The 23,184-nt window shown below is 31.8% G+C and overlaps 2 protein-coding genes across 2 annotated transcripts; one reads left to right on the top strand and one right to left on the bottom strand.

The window, feature by feature from the left end:
- Positions 1 to 7,110: 7,110 nt before the first annotated feature.
- Positions 7,111 to 9,842, top strand: LOC124934302 (5'-deoxynucleotidase HDDC2). Its single transcript, XM_047474813.1, has 8 exons — positions 7,111 to 7,355; positions 7,415 to 7,539; positions 7,643 to 7,680; positions 7,949 to 8,059; positions 8,174 to 8,253; positions 8,725 to 8,761; positions 9,357 to 9,398; positions 9,525 to 9,842. Exons 1-8 carry the CDS (start codon positions 7,176 to 7,178, stop codon positions 9,587 to 9,589), a joined length of 678 nt encoding a protein of 225 aa, XP_047330769.1. The 5' UTR covers positions 7,111 to 7,175; the 3' UTR covers positions 9,590 to 9,842.
- A 1,482-nt stretch (positions 9,843 to 11,324) lies between these two features.
- Positions 11,325 to 22,916, bottom strand: LOC124933628 (protein REDUCED CHLOROPLAST COVERAGE 2). The gene is made up of 23 exons (XM_047474062.1): positions 22,530 to 22,916; positions 22,366 to 22,427; positions 21,821 to 21,913; positions 21,343 to 21,415; positions 20,181 to 20,513; positions 20,025 to 20,089; positions 19,826 to 19,957; positions 19,716 to 19,757; positions 19,139 to 19,645; positions 18,889 to 19,046; positions 18,329 to 18,797; positions 17,978 to 18,040; positions 17,774 to 17,875; positions 17,089 to 17,412; positions 16,780 to 16,872; positions 16,598 to 16,699; positions 16,401 to 16,505; positions 15,209 to 15,342; positions 14,935 to 15,118; positions 14,693 to 14,824; positions 14,499 to 14,611; positions 13,791 to 13,872; positions 11,325 to 13,583 (listed from the first exon to the last, which is right to left on the bottom strand). Exons 1-23 carry the CDS (start codon positions 22,597 to 22,599, stop codon positions 11,775 to 11,777), a joined length of 5,247 nt encoding a protein of 1,748 aa, XP_047330018.1. The 5' UTR covers positions 22,600 to 22,916; the 3' UTR covers positions 11,325 to 11,774.
- Positions 22,917 to 23,184: the final 268 nt, after the last annotated feature.

A 23,184-nucleotide genomic window follows, 5' to 3' on the forward strand; every position in this document is an offset into this window, starting at 1 on the left:
ATGAGTAGAATAATTTTTCATCTTTTGAATCTTCAATTAAAATTTTTTTAAAAAATGGTGTAAATATATTTTATTGTAATTTATTTTGTGAAATTTAAAATGAATATAATATTATTATTTTTATTGATTGAAACTAGTAGCTCAAAATATTTTAAATTAATTCATATTATATATAATATTGATGATTAGTCTTTAAAAAGTTGATGATTATTATAATTTGATTTTAGTAATGTACCTTACATTTTTAATTGAAAATAAAGAAATTATTTTTTATAAACTTGTTGAGTTTTTTAAATGGTTTATGATGCTAATATTAAAATAACTAGCATTTAGCCCGTGCCTTTGCACGAGTAATAATATATAAAAACATAAAAAAAATTACGGATAACATTTTTAATTTTATTTTTAACCGTTTTAAATTTATGGGTGGGTCAACCCACAATCCGACCCAAGTATTCATTTATTCAACATCATTATATATTAGTTAGTTAAAAAGTTAAACTTATATTAATATTAAAACGTCCCGCATTTATCAAATTTGGTGTTGAATTTAAAATATAAAGTTAAAGAGTTGTACTTGTTTTTGTTAGGTTGCAAGTTCGAAACATACTTCTAGCATTTTTAATTTTATTTTTAACCGTTTTAAATTTAAAAACGGGTCAACCCACAATCCGACCCAAGTATCCAAATTAACCACAGCTCTCGACCCGGCAATCCGGACACTTTAAAAATTAAGCATCATTATATATATATAGATTAGTTAGTTAAAAAGTTGAACTTATATTAATATTAAAACGTCCCGCGTTTATCAAATTTGGTGTTGAATTTAAAATATAAAATCTGTGTAGCCTAGTTGGTTAAAGAGTTGTATTTGTTTTGATAGGTTGCAAGTTCGAAACATACCTCTAGCATTTTTAATTTTATTTTTAACCGTTTTAAATTTAAAAACGGGTCAACCCACAATCCGACCCAAGTATCCAAATTAACCACAGCTCTCGACCCGGCAATCCGGACACTTTAAAAATTAAGCATCATTATATATATATAGATTAGTCAGTTAAAAAGTTGAACTTATATTAATATTAAAACGTCCCGCGTTTATCAAATTTGGTGTTGAATTTAAAATATAAAATCTGTGTAGCCTAGTTGGTTAAAGAGTTGTATTTGTTTTGATAGGTTGCAAGTTCGAAACATACCTCTAGCATTTTTAATTTTATTTTTAACCGTTTTAAATTTAAAAACGGGTCAACCCACAATCCGACCCAAGTATCCAAATTAACCACAGCTCTCGACCCGGCAATCCGGACACTTTAAAAATTAAGCATCATTATATATATATAGATTAGTTAATTAAAAAGTTGAACTTATATTAATATTAAAACGACCCGCGTTTATCAAATTTGGTGTTGAATTTAAAATATAAAATCTTTGTAGCCTAGTTGGTTAAAGAGTTGTACTTGTTTTGATAGGTTGCAAATTCGAAACATACCTCTAGCATTTTTAATTTTATTTTTAACCGTTTTAAATTTAAAAATGGTCAACCCACAATCCGACCCAAGTATTCAAATTAACCACAGCTCTCGACCCGGCAATCCGGACACTTTAAAAATTAAGCATCATTATATATATATATAATGATATATAGGAGGTAGTACTCTCTAAATTTTGATCGTTTTGATTAAAATTTAATTGTTAAATTTACTCTCAACTTTAGATAATTAAAAACGATGTTAAATATGAAAATAAAATAAAGATTAATGTGAAGTGAAGACAGCAGTCATGAAAATTATGTTATTATTGTTAAATAAAAATAAAAATAATAATTAAAATTATGATTTATAAAAATATAATTATATTATTTATGAAAAAATGATGCTTAAATAAAATAATCATGTGAAAGATATTTCATAAGAGAGCGCTTCACATTAAATACACTACAAACATAAGTTTACAAAAGTTATACAACTTAAAATACTATAACACAATATTAATAAAATAGGTTATCCCAGCATTATTGTTGCTGTTTCTTTATTGAATATTAAAAAAATAGAACCTTGTTAGTTCTTCAAACAAAAAATAAATCTTTCGTTTCGTACAAATAATGTTCAAAGTATACCATTTTCGCGAGATATGGAGCTTATTTCCAGCAAAGATTCGTGAAATGGGTTTCCAACAAAATTTGTGAAATAGGTTTCCGGAAAAGAATCGTGAATCGTCTAGAGAGATAAATCATAATCGTAATAAAATAGTGAAATTAGAAACGATCAGGACTGATGTGAAACGATTCTGATAGATGAAGTGACAGAGCGGGAAAATTTTTGGGTTACAACAAAAAGGGTCGGACTTTATTTCAAATTCCTATTTTTTAACCCAGATATATTTAAATAACAAAAAATTCGAAAGCATTTTGATTGGTTGGCAATAGGATACAAGGATTTTCCGCAACAAAAGATTCAAACTTATAAATTAGAGACTGATGAAAACCACTCAATCAAAAGATATAAATCCATACTAACAACAACATTAGAAACATACACATTGAGTTTTACACTAACAACAACTGTAACATTAGATACATTGAGTTGCTCCAAAAAAAATATATAGTTTCTCATATTGTGTCATATAAATATAGAACAAGTGGAATGTGAAAATGTGACTAAGTGACTATATTTTAATAATTGACTAACAAAGACAAGATTAAGAATAATATATGAATATAGCAAACATTGATGAACCAATGCCTACTAATGATACAGGAGTGTCATAATTGAGTTTAAAGTAGAACAGTTATGAACCAAATTGAGAAAAGATGACAAAGAGGAGACATGTTATATGATGCACCTAAATCCAATATCCAAATGGAAGGAGATGCACTTAGACGATGACAAACTTGTTCATGTTTGAGAGGGTGTTGACATGGTGTTAAAATAAGAGAAGAGGTCTAGAAATTATGTACCCATGTATCGAGTGATAAATATGAGAATGTTCATGTATCGAGTTGTAATAATTTTATTTATAATTTAATTAAATTTAGAAGATTAAATTTATAGTGATTTGATAAATTAACATAATAATAAGTTTGATATCTTATTTGTAACTACAACAGAAGTCTAAGAACTGTTGTGAAACTTTTACATCTCATTTTAAGTAGGAGTCATCTTCTATTTGGATATTCCATTCTCTTGCTTCTCTTTTATTAACCATAAATCTTTTATCAAGAATATCTCATAGCGAGGTTTGTTTGAATATTTTGTTTGTGTGAGAGCAAGATAAATATGAAAAAATATTGAAAAGTTGAAGAAATCGAAGTTACGTCGAAATCAAGAGTTAGAAGAATTTAAAGAAAATCAAAATGAAAACGTCGATTAAAACTCAATAAATAATGGTGCAACATTCAAATGATTCACTCTATGCAGAACATGATAATCTTGGTATGTTAATAGTTACAAATTTTTTTAATGGAAATAATTATATGAGTTGGAATAGAGGCATTCCTATTAAACTAACAGCAAAATCCAAGTAGGGATTTATTGACAGGCCAATTTCTTGTCTAGAAGATTTTGCCGGACAACTTCGATAGAGCATATTTCTTTATTAGATCTTTGATATTGAATTCGCAAACTGTAGAAGTGAAAGAAAATTTTTGTTCATACTAAGACTACAATAAATTTATGACAAGGAATCAATACACAGTCTTCTTTCCAACTTTGAAGGGAGGTTAGTTTAATGAAATAAAGATAATATATTGTGGAACCTTATTATTCCAAGATGAATTCACGACATTAAACGCATTACTATGATGCGACTGTAAGATTATAGTTTACAAATGTTGCAAAATTTCAAACAAAGTGGAAGAAGTTGATGTTAAGAGAAGAATGAGTCAATTCTTGACAAGTTTAAATGACTTAAAATTTTGTAAAAAGGCAGATTCTTATGTCTACGGTTTTGTAAGAGGTTAGATTCTTGTGTCTGAATTTGCATCAAATATTGATAAAACATATGTTTCTATTCTCTCGGTTCAAAAACAAAAGAAAATTAGTCATACTAGGAAGGAGATTATTGAATATAATGCAATGACAATTAATATTGATTAAAGAATTTATCGTAGTAAGTCGAGACATAAAATAAAATCACTAAAAGGGGAAATTCAAAAGCAAATTTACTTAGTAAGTTATGTCGAAGAACTAGACTTCTACAATAGGGTTGATTCAAATTAATAGGGGTACTGAGCGGTGAAAAAAGAATAAAGAAAATGAAGAATCAAGTTATAATATAGTGCCCACTCCATTTAGTTATTGTCACGATGATAAAAAAACATTTATCAGCAAAAATATTAACAAGAAGCAATTAATATGTTGAGCAAGACTCTTAAAATCGAGAATTTACGTAAAATTGTTGGACAGTTGTAAACTCGTAAAATCTAAAGTTTACTTGAAATCGTAAGAGTTTAATTTGAAAAAATAATAGTTATATATTATTATTATTTATATATATAATTAAATATTTTATATATTTAGTCAATTTTAAAAATTTATATATTTAAATATCAAATTAATTAAAAATAATAATAAATAAAACACTATAAAAAATTATACTTAAAAAATTAATTATATTAATTAATTTATTTGAATAAATAATAAATTTATTTTTAATTTTTAAATATAAATTTATTTTTTAAAACATAAAATCGTATAAAATCGTAAAATCGAAATTATTTATAAACTCGTAAAATCTTATTATTGTAAATTTAAAATAGTAAGAATTTACCTATTTAAGAGTTTACTTAAAATAAGTCTAGTTAACCTAATGTGAAATTTTAAAATCCTAAAATTTTAAGAGTTAATTCGAGATTTTAATTGTTTAAGGTTATGATGCAATAAATGAGTAGAATAATTTTTCATCTTTTGAATCTTCAATTAAAATTTTTTTAAAAAATGGTGTAAATATATTTTATTGTAATTTATTTTGTGAAATTTAAAATGAATATAATATTATTATTTTTATTGATTGAAACTAGTAGCTCAAAATATTTTAAATTAATTCATATTATATATAATATTGATGATTAGTCTTTAAAAAGTTGATGATTATTATAATTTGATTTTAGTAATGTACCTTACATTTTTAATTGAAAATAAAGAAATTATTTTTTATAAACTTGTTGAGTTTTTTAAATGGTTTATGATGCTAATATTAAAATAACTAGCATTTAGCCCGTGCCTTTGCACGAGTAATAATATATAAAAACATAAAAAAAAATTACGGATAACATTTTTAATTTTATTTTTAACCGTTTTAAATTTATGGGTGGGTCAACCCACAATCCGACCCAAGTATTCATTTATTCAACATCATTATATATTAGTTAGTTAAAAAGTTAAACTTATATTAATATTAAAACGTCCCGCATTTATCAAATTTGGTGTTGAATTTAAAATATAAAGTTAAAGAGTTGTACTTGTTTTTGTTAGGTTGCAAGTTCGAAACATACTTCTAGCATTTTTAATTTTATTTTTAACCGTTTTAAATTTAAAAACGGGTCAACCCACAATCCGACCCAAGTATCCAAATTAACCACAGCTCTCGACCCGGCAATCCGGACACTTTAAAAATTAAGCATCATTATATATATATAGATTAGTTAGTTAAAAAGTTGAACTTATATTAATATTAAAACGTCCCGCGTTTATCAAATTTGGTGTTGAATTTAAAATATAAAATCTGTGTAGCCTAGTTGGTTAAAGAGTTGTATTTGTTTTGATAGGTTGCAAGTTCGAAACATACCTCTAGCATTTTTAATTTTATTTTTAACCGTTTTAAATTTAAAAACGGGTCAACCCACAATCCGACCCAAGTATCCAAATTAACCACAGCTCTCGACCCGGCAATCCGGACACTTTAAAAATTAAGCATCATTATATATATATAGATTAGTTAGTTAAAAAGTTGAACTTATATTAATATTAAAACGTCCCGCGTTTATCAAATTTGGTGTTGAATTTAAAATATAAAATCTGTGTAGCCTAGTTGGTTAAAGAGTTGTATTTGTTTTGATAGGTTGCAAGTTCGAAACATACCTCTAGCATTTTTAATTTTATTTTTAACCGTTTTAAATTTAAAAACGGGTCAACCCACAATCCGACCCAAGTATCCAAATTAACCACAGCTCTCGACCCGGCAATCCGGACACTTTAAAAATTAAGCATCATTATATATATATAGATTAGTTAATTAAAAAGTTGAACTTATATTAATATTAAAACGACCCGCGTTTATCAAATTTGGTGTTGAATTTAAAATATAAAATCTTTGTAGCCTAGTTGGTTAAAGAGTTGTACTTGTTTTGATAGGTTGCAAATTCGAAACATACCTCTAGCATTTTTAATTTTATTTTTAACCGTTTTAAATTTAAAAATGGTCAACCCACAATCCGACCCAAGTATTCAAATTAACCACAGCTCTCGACCCGGCAATCCGGACACTTTAAAAATTAAGCATCATTATATATATATAGATTAGTTAGTTAAAAAGTTGAACTTATATTAATATTAAAACGTCCCGCGTTTATCAAATTTGGTGTTGAATTTAAAATATAAAATCTTTGTAGCCTAGTTGGTTAAAGAGTTGTACTTGTTTTGATAGGTTGCAAGTTCGAAACATACCTCTAGCATTTTTAATTTTATTTTTAACCGTTTTAAATTTAAAAACGGGTCAACCCACAATCCGACCCAAGTATCCAAATTAACCACAGCTCTCGACCCGGCAATCCGGACACTTTAAAAATTAAGCATCATTATATATTCCAATAGATAATGACAATAAATTTATTAATGGTAAATTTAACAAAAAAAAATTAAATTGAAATGAATTTAAATCAAACAACATATATTCTTCACAACAAAATTTCTACATTTAACTGAAAAAATAACTAGAATAAACACAACTAAGATTTTTCTCATTCCTTACAAAACCACCTACCAATAATCATAAAATTTCGATTTATGAATTTTAACATATCAAATTATTTATTTTAATTTTTAGTAAGAAATTTATAAATAAGTGTTATTGTATATTCTTAGGATCTTCTATATATGAATAAGGCTAGAAGTTAAAGAAAGTTATCAGTAAGGAAAGGGAAGAGAGAGAAAGCAATAAATTAGAAAGGTATAGAGAGGATGAGCAGACTCTTTTGCAAATCCTTGCTCGGGCCTTCTCTCTCCTCCACTCCCATTCGATTCAAATCATTCTCTTCTTCATCCACAACAAGGGTTTTCAGTATGGCACCTGAAGCTTCTTCTTCCTCCTCATCTCCGTCTTCCGCCATAGACTTCCTCTCTCTTTGCACCCGCCTAAAGGTACGTTTTTTAACCGAATAATCATTTTCAAACTCGTCTCATTTGATCTCTTGGTTCAGACAACGAAGAGGGCAGGCTGGGTGAAGAGAGATGTCAAGGACCCGGAATCGATTTCTGATCATATGTACCGAATGGGACTGATGGCCCTTATTTCATCTGATTTACCTGGTGTTAATCGTGACAAGTATATCTCTTGTTTCCCCTCATTATCTTTCACCTGTATAATCCCATTTTTTTTATACTTTTCATCGTTTGAGTTCTAATGCCGACTCATTCCCCCCTTGCAGGTGTATAAAAATGGCAATTGTTCATGATATTGCTGAAGGTAGGGTCTGGTTCTTGTATTTAACAATCAAGATTTGAGTCCTTAACTATGCTAAATGGGTCTTCTGAAGACTGCATTCTTTTGAGTTCTTAGTAGTTCATTGGTATTGTTAGCTAATAATGTTGCAAATCAGATAACCACATCATTAATAACCTAAGTTACATAATAAATGAGATTTAATTATCTGGATAAAACATAAATTGACTGATTAAGAGTGATTGCACCTCATCGAGTAATTGTTGTCCTCTTGACTTTGTTGGTTGAGCAGCGATAGTTGGAGATATAACTCCTGATGATGGAATTCCGAAGCTGGAGAAGAGTCGACGAGAGCAGGAAGCTCTTAACCATATGTGCAAACTACTTGGTGAAGGGCCGAGAGGTACATTTCCTATTTGACTATGTATGCCTAGTGAGGTGAAAACTTATTAATCATGTTGGAATATTATTATTAAGTTATGCATCATTGGCTGATTATTCAAGATTAAACCTGCAGCTAAAGAAATGCATGAGTTATGGTTGGAGTATGAAGAAAATTCCACACTTGAAGCTAAGGTTGTGAAGGACTTTGATAAGGTAAGACAATCATATACTTTCTTTTGATGCCCATGTATGAAATGTATATGTAATGAATCATAAGGGAAACTTTCTCGGATTAGTCTTAAGAATTTGATGTTCTCCATAGTGAGAACGCCAAAGAAACTGTTCAAGGTTTTGATATAGCTTGGGAGGAGGGTTTGGGATGCAAATGTATATGGTGGTATGCATTTGTTTCCATCTGGATTATGTGATTTTAAAAAATCTACATTTGTAATGTTTGTCAAATACGCCAAAAAAAATATTATACCAAGCGAAAAAAATCACTTTGAAGTTTAACTTTGTCAATTTCTCAATGAATCATGATTGTGACAAAATATCAGTTCTCGAGTAGGTTTGTTGGAATGTTGTATTTCTTCTTGAGCTACTCTGTTTTGAATTATGTTATTCCTTCTCAATGTGAATAATTGTTAGATAAGTTGATTATACTGAAAGTTCATTGTTATCCAGGTGGAGATGATACTTCAAGCCTTGGAATATGAAACAGGTAAACATATTGTATCTTTATATGCACACGTGTCTAGTAAAAATATGAATTTCCCTAATTGTAAGGCCAATGGGTTATAGTTACTCTTTCCTTTGTACCTTTGGGCTAGGGTTGTGGTAGTCATGTTACTTTGCTTAACGCTCTTGACCTATGGGTCTGGGACATTAAAATGGTATCAAAGTGATCAGTGGTGGAATAAAATGCCATGAGGTCCACATCTTGAATCTTACAATAACAAAGTATCACATGTGTCACTTTCAGAGTCCTAAACGGTGGGGGTCCTTATAGTGCGAGGCTAATGAGCAGGGTCAATGATTTTTTTATTTTTTTCAGAATAAGGTTTATTCTCTGTTTCATTTCAATTAAAGTGTTTTCAGTGGGGTAACGAGAATCCTATCACTTATACTTCTTCGTGGCTTCAAAAGAAAGGCAGGGCAAATTTTTTTATTTTTTTTCAAATTTTACTAAAAGTATAATGACATGTCCTTGTTAGTTGTTTAGGGTGAGGTCATTTATAGGAGTAAAACTAATTTGGGAAGGTTTAACCTGGTGATGTTTTAATGTACGCATTCATGGTCTGTTTTGTTCCATGCAGAGCAAGGGAAGGACTTGGATGAGTTTTTTCAATCAACTGCAGGTAAGCGTATCTCATTACAATTCGAGTTAAAATGACATTTAAATATATTTATTTGTTAGGATAATCGGTATAAAACTTCTATTTCTCCTTTGACATGGGAAATGTAAAAATGACCTTGTTTTGCAGGGAAGTTCCAGACAGAGTTAGGCAAAGCTTGGGCAGCCGAGATAGCTTCAAGAAGAAAGAAGTAGCACCATTGATTTGTTTGGTCCACTTTCAGTTAGAGAAAAAAAGCAAAAAAGAATCAAAGAAACAACTGCCAAATATTGAGCAGGATTTTGTTAAAACGACTTTTTCTCACCAATTTATGTAAAAGGTTTTGGTTGGACTCACATGGTGTATGATGAGCATAACTCCTAAAGAATAGTCTAATGACTTGTTTTTTGGGGGGGTTGTAACCGAAACTGGATTGTTATCAAAAACTTGGGATTATTATTGTCGGTAGCGTTTCTAATGAAAATTGTTTGGGATCTTCGAAAGGAAGAAACCCCAATTCTTGGAACCTAAAACAATTTATTTGAGGGAAATATTGCAGAAGAACCAAAGCTTTCTAGAGAGAAATGTTCATTTTAATGTTATTGTCCAACTATTCTTAAGAAACAACCCATCCTAGTATCCTACACTTATTTTTGGGCACTCCGTTATAATGGACTTTTGACTATCGAACCATAAAATAAGGGTTCCATTTGAAAATGTAGAATTCACAAATTTTTATAATCTAGAATCTAAAAAAGTATTAACTTATTATGTATAGTGTATTAATTATGTTTTTACTATTAAAATTTTATTTAATTTATTTTAAATAAAATTCTTAAATAGGTAAACTCATGTTATTTTAAATTTAAGATAACAAAATTTTATAATTTTATAATTTTAATTTTATATTATTTTATATTAAAAAAATAAATTTATATTTATAAATAAATATATTAATATAATTCTTTTATAGTATTAATTACTTATTATTATTTTTTAATTAATTTTATATTTAAATATATAAAATTTTTAAAATAGACTATATATAAAATAATTAATCATATATATATATATATATAATAATAATAATATATAACTAATATTTTTCAAATTAGATTTCATTAAATTCATTGTAGAATGTAAACTCTCTATTTAATAATCAACCAATTCTGTTGTCACGATTGTACCATAGATCTATCGAATGAATGCATAACATGGAAATAACAACACCAAACATATATAAACACTATATTAAAATATGTTTTAAAAAATATGTAAAACTGTTATGAAAATCTTAAAAATAAATTATAAATAAACATCCCACATTATTGGTTTTTGGTTTTGAAGTTTATTTTTAAACTTTCCACATACAAAATCAATCATTCTTTCCTTTTAAAACTTTCCAGATGCATATACATGATTTCATATTCAAAATCTACACATAGAATGCATAAATTTTCAGATACAAAATGAAGGTAGAATAATTCAGGATCATCATAAGCTTCCAAATAATAACAAATATGTTTAAAAAAAATTACAATTTTTTTTATAAATCACTCTCATTCAAACTATCAAATCAATCATTTCCTCTAACTAAAATATCTTTATTTTAATTTTATTAAATTTAAATACAAAAATACATTTTAGTTTTTTTGACAAACCCACAAAAAAACCAAGATCAAACCAGCTCTAGGTCATAGTTAGTTATCTAAGAAACCAAATGTATCAGCCTAAAAAAATAAACCTTGATCAAAATTTTTAAAAAAAATGCCCTAGCTAGTTCCTTCCACATTCATTAAGAGTAAAACCCCAAAACCAGAATTTCCCATATAAAATGATGATGAAACCTTTAGATTGTTCAAGTTGGAACTTGGACAAGCAAACTTCATGCACAAATCATAACTTAATTCCTAGTAAGTATTGCATTCATCAACTACACTTATGCAGACATTGATAGTCAAATAAGAAATATTCACATTAAGATAAACCTTGGATCAAATAGACCTGTTTTTTTTCCGAGGATTCTCAAAAACTTGAGAAATTCAGAATTGTCTCAGGATCATATAAACAAGTTCGACTAATGAACATCCAATACAACTTCTGACATTACTCATTTTCTTTTTTCTTAACAAGGAACCAAAAGAAAGAAAGAAAAAGGGACATAAACTCATCACAAGTTATACCGATCCTTGACCAGCTTGCTCCAAGCAAAATAAGCCAGATCTCAAAGGCAAAAACAGAAAGAAAAATAAAATAAAATAAAAGTTTGAGCTTGATGAACAATTACCATCAACTGATGCCGCTTGAAAGTTAGCAATGCGCCAACACCATCTCCTTTCGATCGAACAAAACTTGAAGAATCTTTCAATCTCCTCGTTTATCGTTGGCTAACAAATTTCTTTACGCAGCAGCCTCAATAACCTCAGCTTCACTGTCACTGTAATCTCCCCAACACTTACTTGGCTGCTTCTTCTCGGTCCCTATCTCGCCAGTGATTTCATTTGACTCATCGCTACCATCTTCCACTAACATGCCCTCAGGTTTCTCCTGACTGTCTTCTTCGGGCTGGTCTTGCTTTTTGGTATCGTTCGAGGAATCTTGTGTTTTTTCTTCTTCCACAGCAACCCCTTCACTTTCATGATTGATCTCGTCACTTGTAACTATTACCGAGGCTGGTATACCATTTTGAGCCACTATAATGCCATTAACCGAAACTGGAACACCGTTTGGAGATATAGGGTAACTGTTGGGGGAGACGGGCACCATGTAACCATTTGGAGAGACTGGATAACCATTAGGGATCCAAGGTACAAATTCAGCAGCGTGAGGATTCATTATTATTGGAGGAGGGTTGAAGTGGCTTTTATCTGCTGTATGATTACGTGGAACCCGACCTCCTGATCGGTTATTATGTCCACTAGATATCCTTGGACCGTAAGGAACTCTTGCTGTAGCGGATTGATGAGGTGACCTACGAACGGTAACCATTGGTGGAATATTTACGGGCGGAGGTAATATTCCGACGTGATCTTTGAAAACCGATACTGAAACTGAACCAAAGACTGGAATTGTTGACGGATTAAATGGAGGTGCGGATGCAGAAAGCTTTTTGCTAGTTTCTTTCACTGTTTCTGGTTCACCTTGCTTTTCTGATTCGGTTGGTGAAGGAATAGATGTCGTGTTTTCTTCCGTTTCAGCTTCTGTTGGCAATGGACTGATAATTATGTCGGAGCTTTTAGATGGATCATTCAAACAATCATCTTTTTCATCCAATGGTGTGGTTTTGGTAGTTGGGCTCGTCTCTTCAGAAGAAATCTCGACTCCCGTAGGGACAGAATCGTCATTCTTGACTTGTAATACAAGAGCATCCACATCTTTGTCTTTAACTCGTATTTCTTCTTCTTCTTCACTCTTTCGATCGGAGGGGTTTTCTTCCACTTGGGCGATCTGAATCTGATTTGTGGTATCATCCACTGGAATCGGTTCTGAATCAACAGCCTGAGGATTTTCTTTTGGCAGTTGTTGTTCTGCCACTGCCTTCACAATAGTACCGGGTGGAGCAAGAGCAACTTCTTTATACGAGAACAGTTTTGCAGCAGATTGAATGCCAACCGAACTAATAAGATGAGCTGGACTACTAGGGGCTGACTTGACATTAGCATGTTTCTCCGACCCGCTAGCTGGAGTGCTGGGATTATTCAATTTAGGACTGAAACTGGAGCTTTTGTTAAATTTCTTCTGAATGGGGGAAGGAGAAGAGCCTGTTGAAGCAGGAGAAGACTCACTTTGAGGTGTTGGCTTTGGAGAAGAAGAGAAATTGGAGGACTTCCCACGGTTGTATCTCGATGATGACTGAGAGACATTCACAAAGTTGGTAGTGAGCTTTGCCAAGCTAGGGCGTCTAGAAACAGAAGGTTTCCTCCCTGAAATAGAACGATTTTTTGGAAACGCTTCTTGCCATCCTTCCTCTGAGGCGTCTTCATGTGAAATATTATCATCGGTTTGGAAAACTTCGGGTTCTGCTAGAACTAAATCAGGTTTATTGTCAACAGATTCGGAAACTGGAGATACAACATTATTATCTAATTCAGATTTGTTTTCCTTGTCACTAGAGTTTTCTTGAACAAGACCAGGTAGTAATATGTTGATGTCATCCTTAGTGTCCTCGATTGCACCTGTTTCTCCATTTTGTCCAGATTTCACTTTAACCTGTTAAGATCGAACTTTAGTCGGGACCTAGATACAAAAGTTTTGGATCAGGGATCCAAACATGCAAGTGGATGAAATTATGTTTGGAAGCTAAGCATAGTAACATATAATTTTAGAAATTTATTAGTTTCTCATTAATTCCGAGACAAAAAGAAAAATGTATTAAGTGTTCTCAGCTGTGGCCAATATAGAATACATGAGATGTACCTTTAAACGAGCTTGCTTTTTTTGGGCTTCTCGTGCTTTCATATCTGCATTTGGGGCTATGTAGTCCAACAGGTCGGATACACTGATTCAACAAGGAAAACAATCAACATAACCAACAAAGACTTGTTTGATGTGGGTTATTTGAGATTAATTTCAAATAACCCACTATCTACTCATTATTCAAATCATCAATCAAATTTCCAAAATACCATCTACCTTTACAGAAAACAAATACATTTTTTCATTATATTTATACCTCTAAAGTCTTTTTATCCAAACAACCTAATTTTCAATAACGTACATCAAACAAGGTTATTTGAAAATAACCACTTGGTTATTCAAATAACCCTAGATCAAACAAGACCTACAGGGAATGAGAATGAATGGGTGAGAGAGAGAGGAAAAGGTGTCCCTATGTTAATCATATACAAGAAACCTATACAGGATATAACCTATACAGGACGCGTCAAAAGTACATAAAATGAAAGGACAAAGAGCCATCAAAAGTGACAGCAAAACCAAAAAGATAGAAGGAACACAAAAATAAAATTGAGGACAATCAGTGTACAATACTATCAAGGAGATCCAAAACATGTCACTCTTCCTCAAATTGATAGGCGGAGGAGGTTTACAATGAAGATTTTATTAAGCAGTGTTGGCAGGAGTTGATGCAATGATATCATCCTTAGATATGAAAAAAAGCATTACCTTAAATGTCCTTTGCTGGATATAGAAGCATCTGGTTTGGGAGTACCATTGTGTGCAGCCTCCTGCTGTTCAAGAGCCTTGGACTCAAAATATTCAAGCCATGCAGCCGCATCCTTATATATGTTAATGAGTGTCGAGAGTTAGAAAAACTGTTAAGGCTTTTAAGAGGACACAGGATGGAAATACTATGTCACCTGTGTACGTAGGTCATCTGACCCAAGTTTAGCCTGCAATATCCTCAACGTGGTTTGTTCATGCTGAACACTCAATGAATACGCCTCCATCAAAGAGAGAGCGATAGCTATAGCATGATAACTTGCAGCAGTCTGCACAAGTCAGCAGAAAAGTATAAAAAGTAATGTATAAATTGAACTGGCTTTGTAATTTCCATGTATAATTTCCTAATACATGGAAAAAGGATGGAGAGAAAGAGTACTTGAATGTGATCAGCTCCAAGTAGCCTCTGGTTACATTTAAGAGCCTCGTGTAGGTATCTAAGAGCAATATGAACATTTCCTAGACCTTCTTCCATCATAGCTACATTGATATAGGTGGCAGCAGTATTTGGATGAGAAGGTCCACATGTCAGATGCAAAAGGTACAATGCCCGATTCACATACCTATAATGGGACAAGGTAGATAAATTTCTTCAATGCAAACACGTCACTGATTCGAGGAGGCTTAGATTGTATGAAAATAAAAATACTTACTTCAAGGCTAACTCAGTGTGCTGGAGTCGGTAGTAAAAAACAGCCAAGTCGCCATAACTCTTCATTGTATCTGGATGATCAAGCCCGAGCTCTCTCTCATTTATATCTAGAGCTTTTTGTTGATAAATGGTAGCCTGGAGAGAAAAAAGGTCCTTATCTTAGCTAGAGGTCAAACAGACATAAGCATTAGAATGAAAACCATATCTTTCCTGGATACTAGAACTCACAGCTCAACAGAGAAGGTGACAGAGGTCACAACAAAAGCTAAGAGAACAGGCCTATGCAAACCCCAAACACACGCACTTCAAAGGACTAGGATTTTACTATTAAACAGTTTGTTTGCGGATAAAAGTGAGATGAAAATATTGTTCTTTTTTCATTCGATCAATTGATTCTTCAAAAGGTGTACAACTCTATATATAACATTTAGATTGTCACTTGTAAACTACAAGTGTCTTACTGATAAAAGTAAAATAACATAATAATATAAGTTCATGGACTAATTACTAATATGCTCTATCTACTAACACTAACCCTCCTAACTGTTACATTTTCCAATAAGTAAAAATGATATGACCCCATTTCTCTTCTTTCTATTTTATGGTTTCAATCTTAGACCTGGGTTTGTTTCCCTGCAAGAGGCTAGCACAACATCTCCCACCATAACTCCTCACTTCATTCAAGGTGCTTTAGTGAGAATTTGAACTTTCAACCCCAACCTCTTAGTTCAAGATTGTTATTAATTGAGCTACAATGGGTGGATGAGCTTATTATAGACAGGCCCTGGGGTAAAACGGACTCATGGACATAAAGGAAAAGCTTAACCAACGATTCTGAAGTACTTTTTTATTCTAACACTAAAATACTATATACTTTAAATTTTGCTTAAAAATGCAACGTGATATAAAAGAAAAAAAAAGGTGAAGTCGGTTAGGGCAGCTCCATCCTCGGGCCGGCCCTAATTATAGTTAGTGTTGTGGTTGTGATGTTTCTTCAATCGGAAGTTCTTATCTAATCGTAATCTACTCCTAGGAGGTTATCAGACTTAATTGAAGGGGTCTTTTTCCCCTCCTTCTCACCTTCTTCTTTTCGTTCCCATTTCTGTTTCTTTTGCTCATTGTACCATAAATCACTAAGATCTGACCGAAAACCAGTCATTTGATGAACACAAGTGTCTTTTTTGAGTACTTACTTGATTAAAATCCCCTGTATGATACAACACCACAGCCAAAAGACTATATGCTCCCGCTGTCATTCTGTGGTAAGGGCCACAAACTGTGATAAGCTTGGAAAGTGCCTGTGAAGTTTAACAACAGGGAATATTAGCCCTACAGACAATACTTTTTTAAGTATGATTGGCAGTTGGCACATTCTGTTGATTTGTCAGACCTTTGTTCCATAATTAACAGCATCCTCTAGTTTCCCTTTGTCCAATGATGTCTTGGATGATTCCAACAGTGTTCGACCATCCGCAGATGAACATGCAACATGCTGTTCTTAACAATATTAATTGTCAGGTTACTGAATTTCACCATTTCGACTAAAACAACAAATAGTTTATATTTTCATACCTTGTAGACGGGTACCATACTTATAATGTCAGACTTTTTGAAAGGAGATGCTGAATCCAAATCATAGTCTCTAGGGACAAGCTCCAGTCCAACCTAAGGAAAATAGAATGGAATAGACGTCTTGAGATCTCTCAGCCCCAATTAGAAACACTTTGTTTATGTTTCTATATTTGAAAACATTTGATACACAGTAACGTTTGGAAACAAAATTTAGTTAGGAATCTGGAAACGTGTCCAAATACAGAAACAAAAGTGTTTCTAAATGGGATCAACGGATACATACCTACATGAGCAAGCAGATAATCATACCTTGTGGCAAAGCCCACGAAGAATGGAAAACTTTCTCAGATCCTGTCGGTTTACTAATTTCCATTGCCATCCATACCTCTTCAGAAGGAAAGTTTCAACCCACTTCCATTTTAGTGTTTCATCGTCATCACCTGTTTCTATGAGATCACCTTCACCAGAAGTTTTTCCTAGCAATATATTCAGACATGATGCTATTGATGCAGCCAAATCAGACACACTATCAACTGCTGCTATGACAGCTTGCAATATATGTTTGTAGGCTCGAACAACCATCTCATGTATGCAAAGTGATTGCACATGGGGAAGCTTGTCTGCAAGCTCAACCTGGCACAAGCAGTGGAAATAGCAAATAAAATAAACATCGAGAGAATCCGAGTACAAATGACCGAGAAGAGCAGCTTTTGCTAAATCTCGTGCAGTTTCTTGAAAACTTGCTTCCAATATTAAACTTTGGGATATGTTGGGATAGACATAATTTTAACACAACTTATCACTTAATCCAAATAACTAAGTGTTTATTTGAATTAAGCTATAATTGTTATTTAAAATCACTTAATTCTTTAAATTCGGCTCAAAATAAGCTAAAAAATTGATTTAATTTGGAAAGTTGTGAATGACTTATGTTGAAAGTAATCAGTTTTATCAAACACACCCTAAGAACATTACAAAAACAATAGATTATTACCACACGCCCCAACGATTGCATCTGTAAGCCCCTGGTATGCATGAAATCTGTCAGTGTTCGCCCATCAACCGGAGAGAGTTCGAGTGAGCCAAAATCTGCAACCTGGAAAACATCAAGCAATAGCGATTACAAACCATGTTTAATAGATTTTTCCATTATCATTCTACTTTCAGAAACATCACTATCATTCTTTAGGGGTTTTACCAGCTTGGGAAGTGCAGTATCAGCATAGTAGCTATGCGCCATCTCGATCAACTCATCTGGTGACTGCAAACAAGAATAGAACAAAGCCAAATATAAGCTCACAAAACACTTGTTGTTTTTGTGCTTTTGTATCTTGATCCATTTCCGGATAAAGAAGCATAAATAATTTTCTGAATGACTGTGACTAAATTTAGCTTACAAACGATTATGTATCTATAAACGAATTGAGATACATAAACAGTATGTGTCTCCAAATGAGGATACCTAAGACAAACTGAATGTCTCCGAGAAATATACTGTAGAATCATATGGTAACAGAAAGACATAAAAAATCATTTGGATAAATTGAACCTTTAGATGCAGGCCAGTTTCAGATTCTTTAAGACGCAAATATGCTGCTTCAGGTAGTACTTGTTTCCAGATCTCTTCCTTCTCCTCATCTAGTTTCTCCTGTCCAATATTACTATCAGCATCCTTTCCTTGTTCTAACTTGAGGTTCTTATCGTCCATTCTTTTCTTAATTTCTTTCAACAGACCACCTTGCTTTCCAAGACCTTTTACAGCAGGATCAACCTTGGTTTCTTCATTTTTCTTAGTTTCATTCTTTCCAGAGGCCTGATTTTGCAAGTGTTGTACCCAACAAGCTCCCAGCTCCCATCTGATAGATCTTGAACGTATACCATCTTCTCCCTGTAGCTTCAGTAGACTTTCACCAACCACTTCTCTTACCAAAGATCTAGTAGAATTCAAATCTTCTAAATCTGCACTATTTGATCTTTGAGCTACAGGTGTAGATGGCTGTTGCAGTAGTGTTCTCAAGCTGAAATAGAGACAAGAGAACAAAAAGAACTCAATTACCACACAAGAAGTTCTTCATCAACATGTACAGTTTTGTTTGTCCTATCACTGACCTATTTACATTCAGAGCATTAGCACCTCCTTCGGGCTGGTCTTCAATGTCTATAACTTCTGGAATAAGCTTTCCGTCCCAATTTACTTCACTGTTGACTTTCACAACTGCTGTATGGCCACAATGCCTAACAACTACCACACCTAGAGTAGCAGTATCCTGCAAAATAAATGAATAGAATAGGGAATGTTATAAAAATATATATAAGAATAAAGAAGAAGAAACAGTTCGGTAGTTAATTAGTTACACACGTGGACGGTGGCACTCTCATCTGCAGTTATCCCTTTCAACAAGTTTCTCTTAGCAAGATCGTCATGTGAAAGCCCAAGGACTTGACTACCATCATTTTTGCTATCCAAATTTGCACTTGCATCTGGCAGGTCTTTCGTAACACTAATAAGGAGATCCCCAATTTTTTCCTCATAATGTGAAAGGTGACTACTACTATTGTAAATCAGATGTCGGATGGTTGCAACAGCTTTGAAGACTGAAATGTCGACAAATAAACTGTGAAGAAGAAATGCCTTTCTATCACGAATCTGCCTCTCATCTGCTGTTTTACAAGGCATTGCCGCTAGAATTGCAAACTCCTTTGCCCAAGGTCGGTTATCGTGTTTTCCATCTCTTCCTTGTCCACCTCCATTTCCTCCCCAGTTTTCATCCTCCACAGGAAGAGGAGGAAATATAGAAGGATTCTCCGAAACCATAGGCGGTACAACCCAAGTATTTGCTCGAAAACCATATGGAAGATTTCCAAACTGAAACATAAAGGAAAATACCCAATCAACAATTGTTCATCCCCAGTTACAAATATTTCAAGTGTTTTACCTTATTATGATCAATAAAAGCCTTTATTAGTGCTTTATAAGCCTGAGAAGAGAAATGGTACACCATTTAATTTCAGTAATATATATAATAAACATGAATAACCCACTTACAGCATCAAATATCCGACTTATCTGCTGCAATAATCCAACCAAAGAGTGACAGAGAAGACTGCGTTTTCCAGCAGGATAGAATCCTTCTCGAGAAGCAACAATTGTCGTTGGCTTCCCAGTACAAACTCGAACCTGCGTGTAAAGAAAGCCAAATTCATTTTCGTCTGATCAAAATTAGGGTTAAAAAGAGATATCTTACATCAATTTGAAAGAAATCATCTTGAGTTCTATCCTCAAGGAATGGTCGACTCGATTTCCTAATATCTGCATAATCAAAACAAAACAAAACACTTGATTCAATAAGAAAGAAACCACGAATCAACTAAAAGAAAGAGAAAGATAGAGTAGAACTAACATTGAATAGGTGATGTGAGGTGTGAAAATGAGAAGAAATCATAGAACTGGCCAAGCTTTGGCGGAGGACACAAAACCGCCGCAATATCGCCTTTATCCCCTGCATCTCCGGCGGAAGCAACACCGGCAGCGGTCTTGGGCTTCGCATTGGTAGTGACATCGGAGGAATCTGAACCGGGTTCGAGTTCGCTCGAATCAGTGTCCTTACTCACCGATTCTTTGTGACTCGGTCGACTGGCGGTTTTGGACGAAGACGAACCGAAAGAGGTCGTGCATGCAACAATATCGAGAAGACGACGCACGTGTGAAATAGCTTGCTCTTCTGTGTAGTCCTCTGTATAATTTTGTATTTACAAATTCATCCCTTAAGTTTCATTTTATAAATTTTAAGTCCCAATACTTTCTTTTATTAATATTCTTTCTTCTTTTTTAAAAAAATACAATGGACTTTTATAAATAACTTTTTTTGTTTAAAAAACAATGATTGACTATAGTTTGAAGGAAGTTTGAATTTTTATTTTTTTTATAAAAAAATCTTACATAATATTAATATATAATACTAAAATAATAAATAATAATTTAAATTAAAAACTATTTTAATATTTCATTTAATGAATTAAATAAGTTTGTAAATGAGAGTGGAGTTGTGTTGATTATGTGAGTTTAGGGATAATGAGGTGGTTTGGAATGGGTATATATTTATCATTTTTTTCTTGTTTTTATTTTGGGGATTTTTTACTAGGATTCATATCTCGTTCAGTTTCGAGAAATCCCCGCGAAACACCGTTTATACCATATTTTATAAAAATATATATATATAAACAAAATTTTTAATATAATATATATTAAAATTTTATATTATTAAGAAATAAATTTAAAATTCTTATAAAATATAATTATTAAATAAATATATTGGTGATTTTAAATATTTAATTATGTTTATAGCGATTAGTGCAAAATAGGGTGAGATCGGGGCGGGAAAGATAATTATCATCCCGTCCTATCTTCAATCAACTACCGATCAAATTGGGAAAACCGTCCCAATATCTCATCCTTAATTAATCTAAAAAAAACCATCATTTCTTCTTTTTAAGTACCGATAATTTAAACTTTTTTTTATTAATTTTGAAAGTAATTATAATTTCAAATAGTAAGTCAGTTACCTTCCACCATAGTCAATTGAAATGGTTTTAGGGAGAGTATATCGACAGAGTCCTTCAATCTTGTTCCTCGTACCTATTATTTTGATGTTACAGCTTATAATTCATTATGATGCATCAAACTATGTATAAATTTAAAACAATTAAGCTGCAAATAAATGTAATAATCTATAATATTCATAAACAAATTTCAAAAATTTAGTAATATACACCATCTACACAATATTATTATCCATAATTATAATAATAAAATTAAAATAAATGAACAATCCAGCCATATATATTTAAAATTTGATATATTATTTCGATACCACAACAATCATGAGTTACACTTAAATTTTATTACACTTAAATTTTAAGTCTTCTAAATAAAAATTAAATTAGTAATATTTAATCTCTGAATATTTATTATATTACATGTTTGTATAAATATAATTTTATTTAATAAATAATAATAATTTATCGTGAAAAAGGAAATCACCTCGTGTGATAAGGAATAGTTGGTGAGATGACATGTCTCAACATTGACCGTCAGTAACTTCCTCACATCTAAAATCCTGTCCGTTGATATTCCCTGCATATATAATTGCAATATTTTCTTTTAAGACCAAATTAATATTACAATCTTATAAACAGCTTTATTATTATTGAAGTAAATAATAAGCTGAAGTTATTATATACATTATTTGATTCTGATTATATCCTCAACATAATCTATTTATCCAAATAATAATTTTTTATTTAATACAAAATTACATTAATAATTTTAAAATTTTATCAATATATGGTTTTAAAAAATGTCACCTTCCAAATTATATACCTGAACTAATTTGTAAATAATTAATTAATTAAATAAAGTGTAAAACTAATTAATCACATTTTTATATGAAATAAAAATGCATTTATTTCTTAATTAATATAAATTAACTCACATTTTAAAATATTGTCAGAAAAAATACATCTCTTATTTATCAAATTAGAATAATAATAATAATAAAATAATTGAATGAGATTGACAAAATTTACCTTAAGCGTGACTTGGGATTCATCGGGTGTCTCTACGGTGAATTCAATAACGACGGGTAAAACTGTTAAAGAGTGAAAAAGGATGAGTAAAAAGTTTATATATATATAAATAGAAAAGTAAAATTGAAATCAGTTAACAAAATGTACAGTATATATATATATACCTTTCTCTTCCTTCTTCTTCTTCTCGCCCTTGCCTTTATGAGGCTTTGCTTTACCTGTTTTCGGAGCCATGGCAGTCGAAGAATCAGCCGAATACAAGCTAAATTCGATTCAAACGTAGCCGCGCCGATACCAATGCAAGCTGTAGTACTATTTGAATTCAATTACGTACGTACAATCGCTCTTTCCGCCTTCTTCTTCATTTATGTATACAAGCTAGTAATTAATGCACAAAATGAGTTTCTAGGTTTTCGATTCTCTGTTATTCACATTCTTGAAGTGAAATTAGTGATTATTTTAGAGAGAGAAAGAGGGGGCGAGCGGGGAAGGTGTCAGTAGTTTGAGAGGATATAGAAAGAGAAAGGAGAGAAGGGATTCGGGGGGGGGGTTTGGAGATTAGGATAAGGAAATCCAAGAATTTTTCATTTGTATATAGAGTAAGAATTTCAAAGGCTAAGCTATTTGGAGCCTCTCATTTCTCTCTCCATCCTCTTTTCTTTTCAGATATATATTACCCATTCTTTCTTTATATTAATTCATTATCAATTTCATTTCCTATTTATTATTATTATTATTATTATTAATTGATTAATTTCTTATTTTAATGTTTTTTCTATTTTTAAGATTGATTATTTTAAAATAGTTTGACTTACAAAA

The sequence above is a fragment of the Impatiens glandulifera genome, chromosome 4 (genome assembly GCF_907164915.1).
Source record: "Impatiens glandulifera chromosome 4, dImpGla2.1, whole genome shotgun sequence".
Lineage (NCBI taxonomy): Eukaryota > Viridiplantae > Streptophyta > Magnoliopsida > Ericales > Balsaminaceae > Impatiens > Impatiens glandulifera.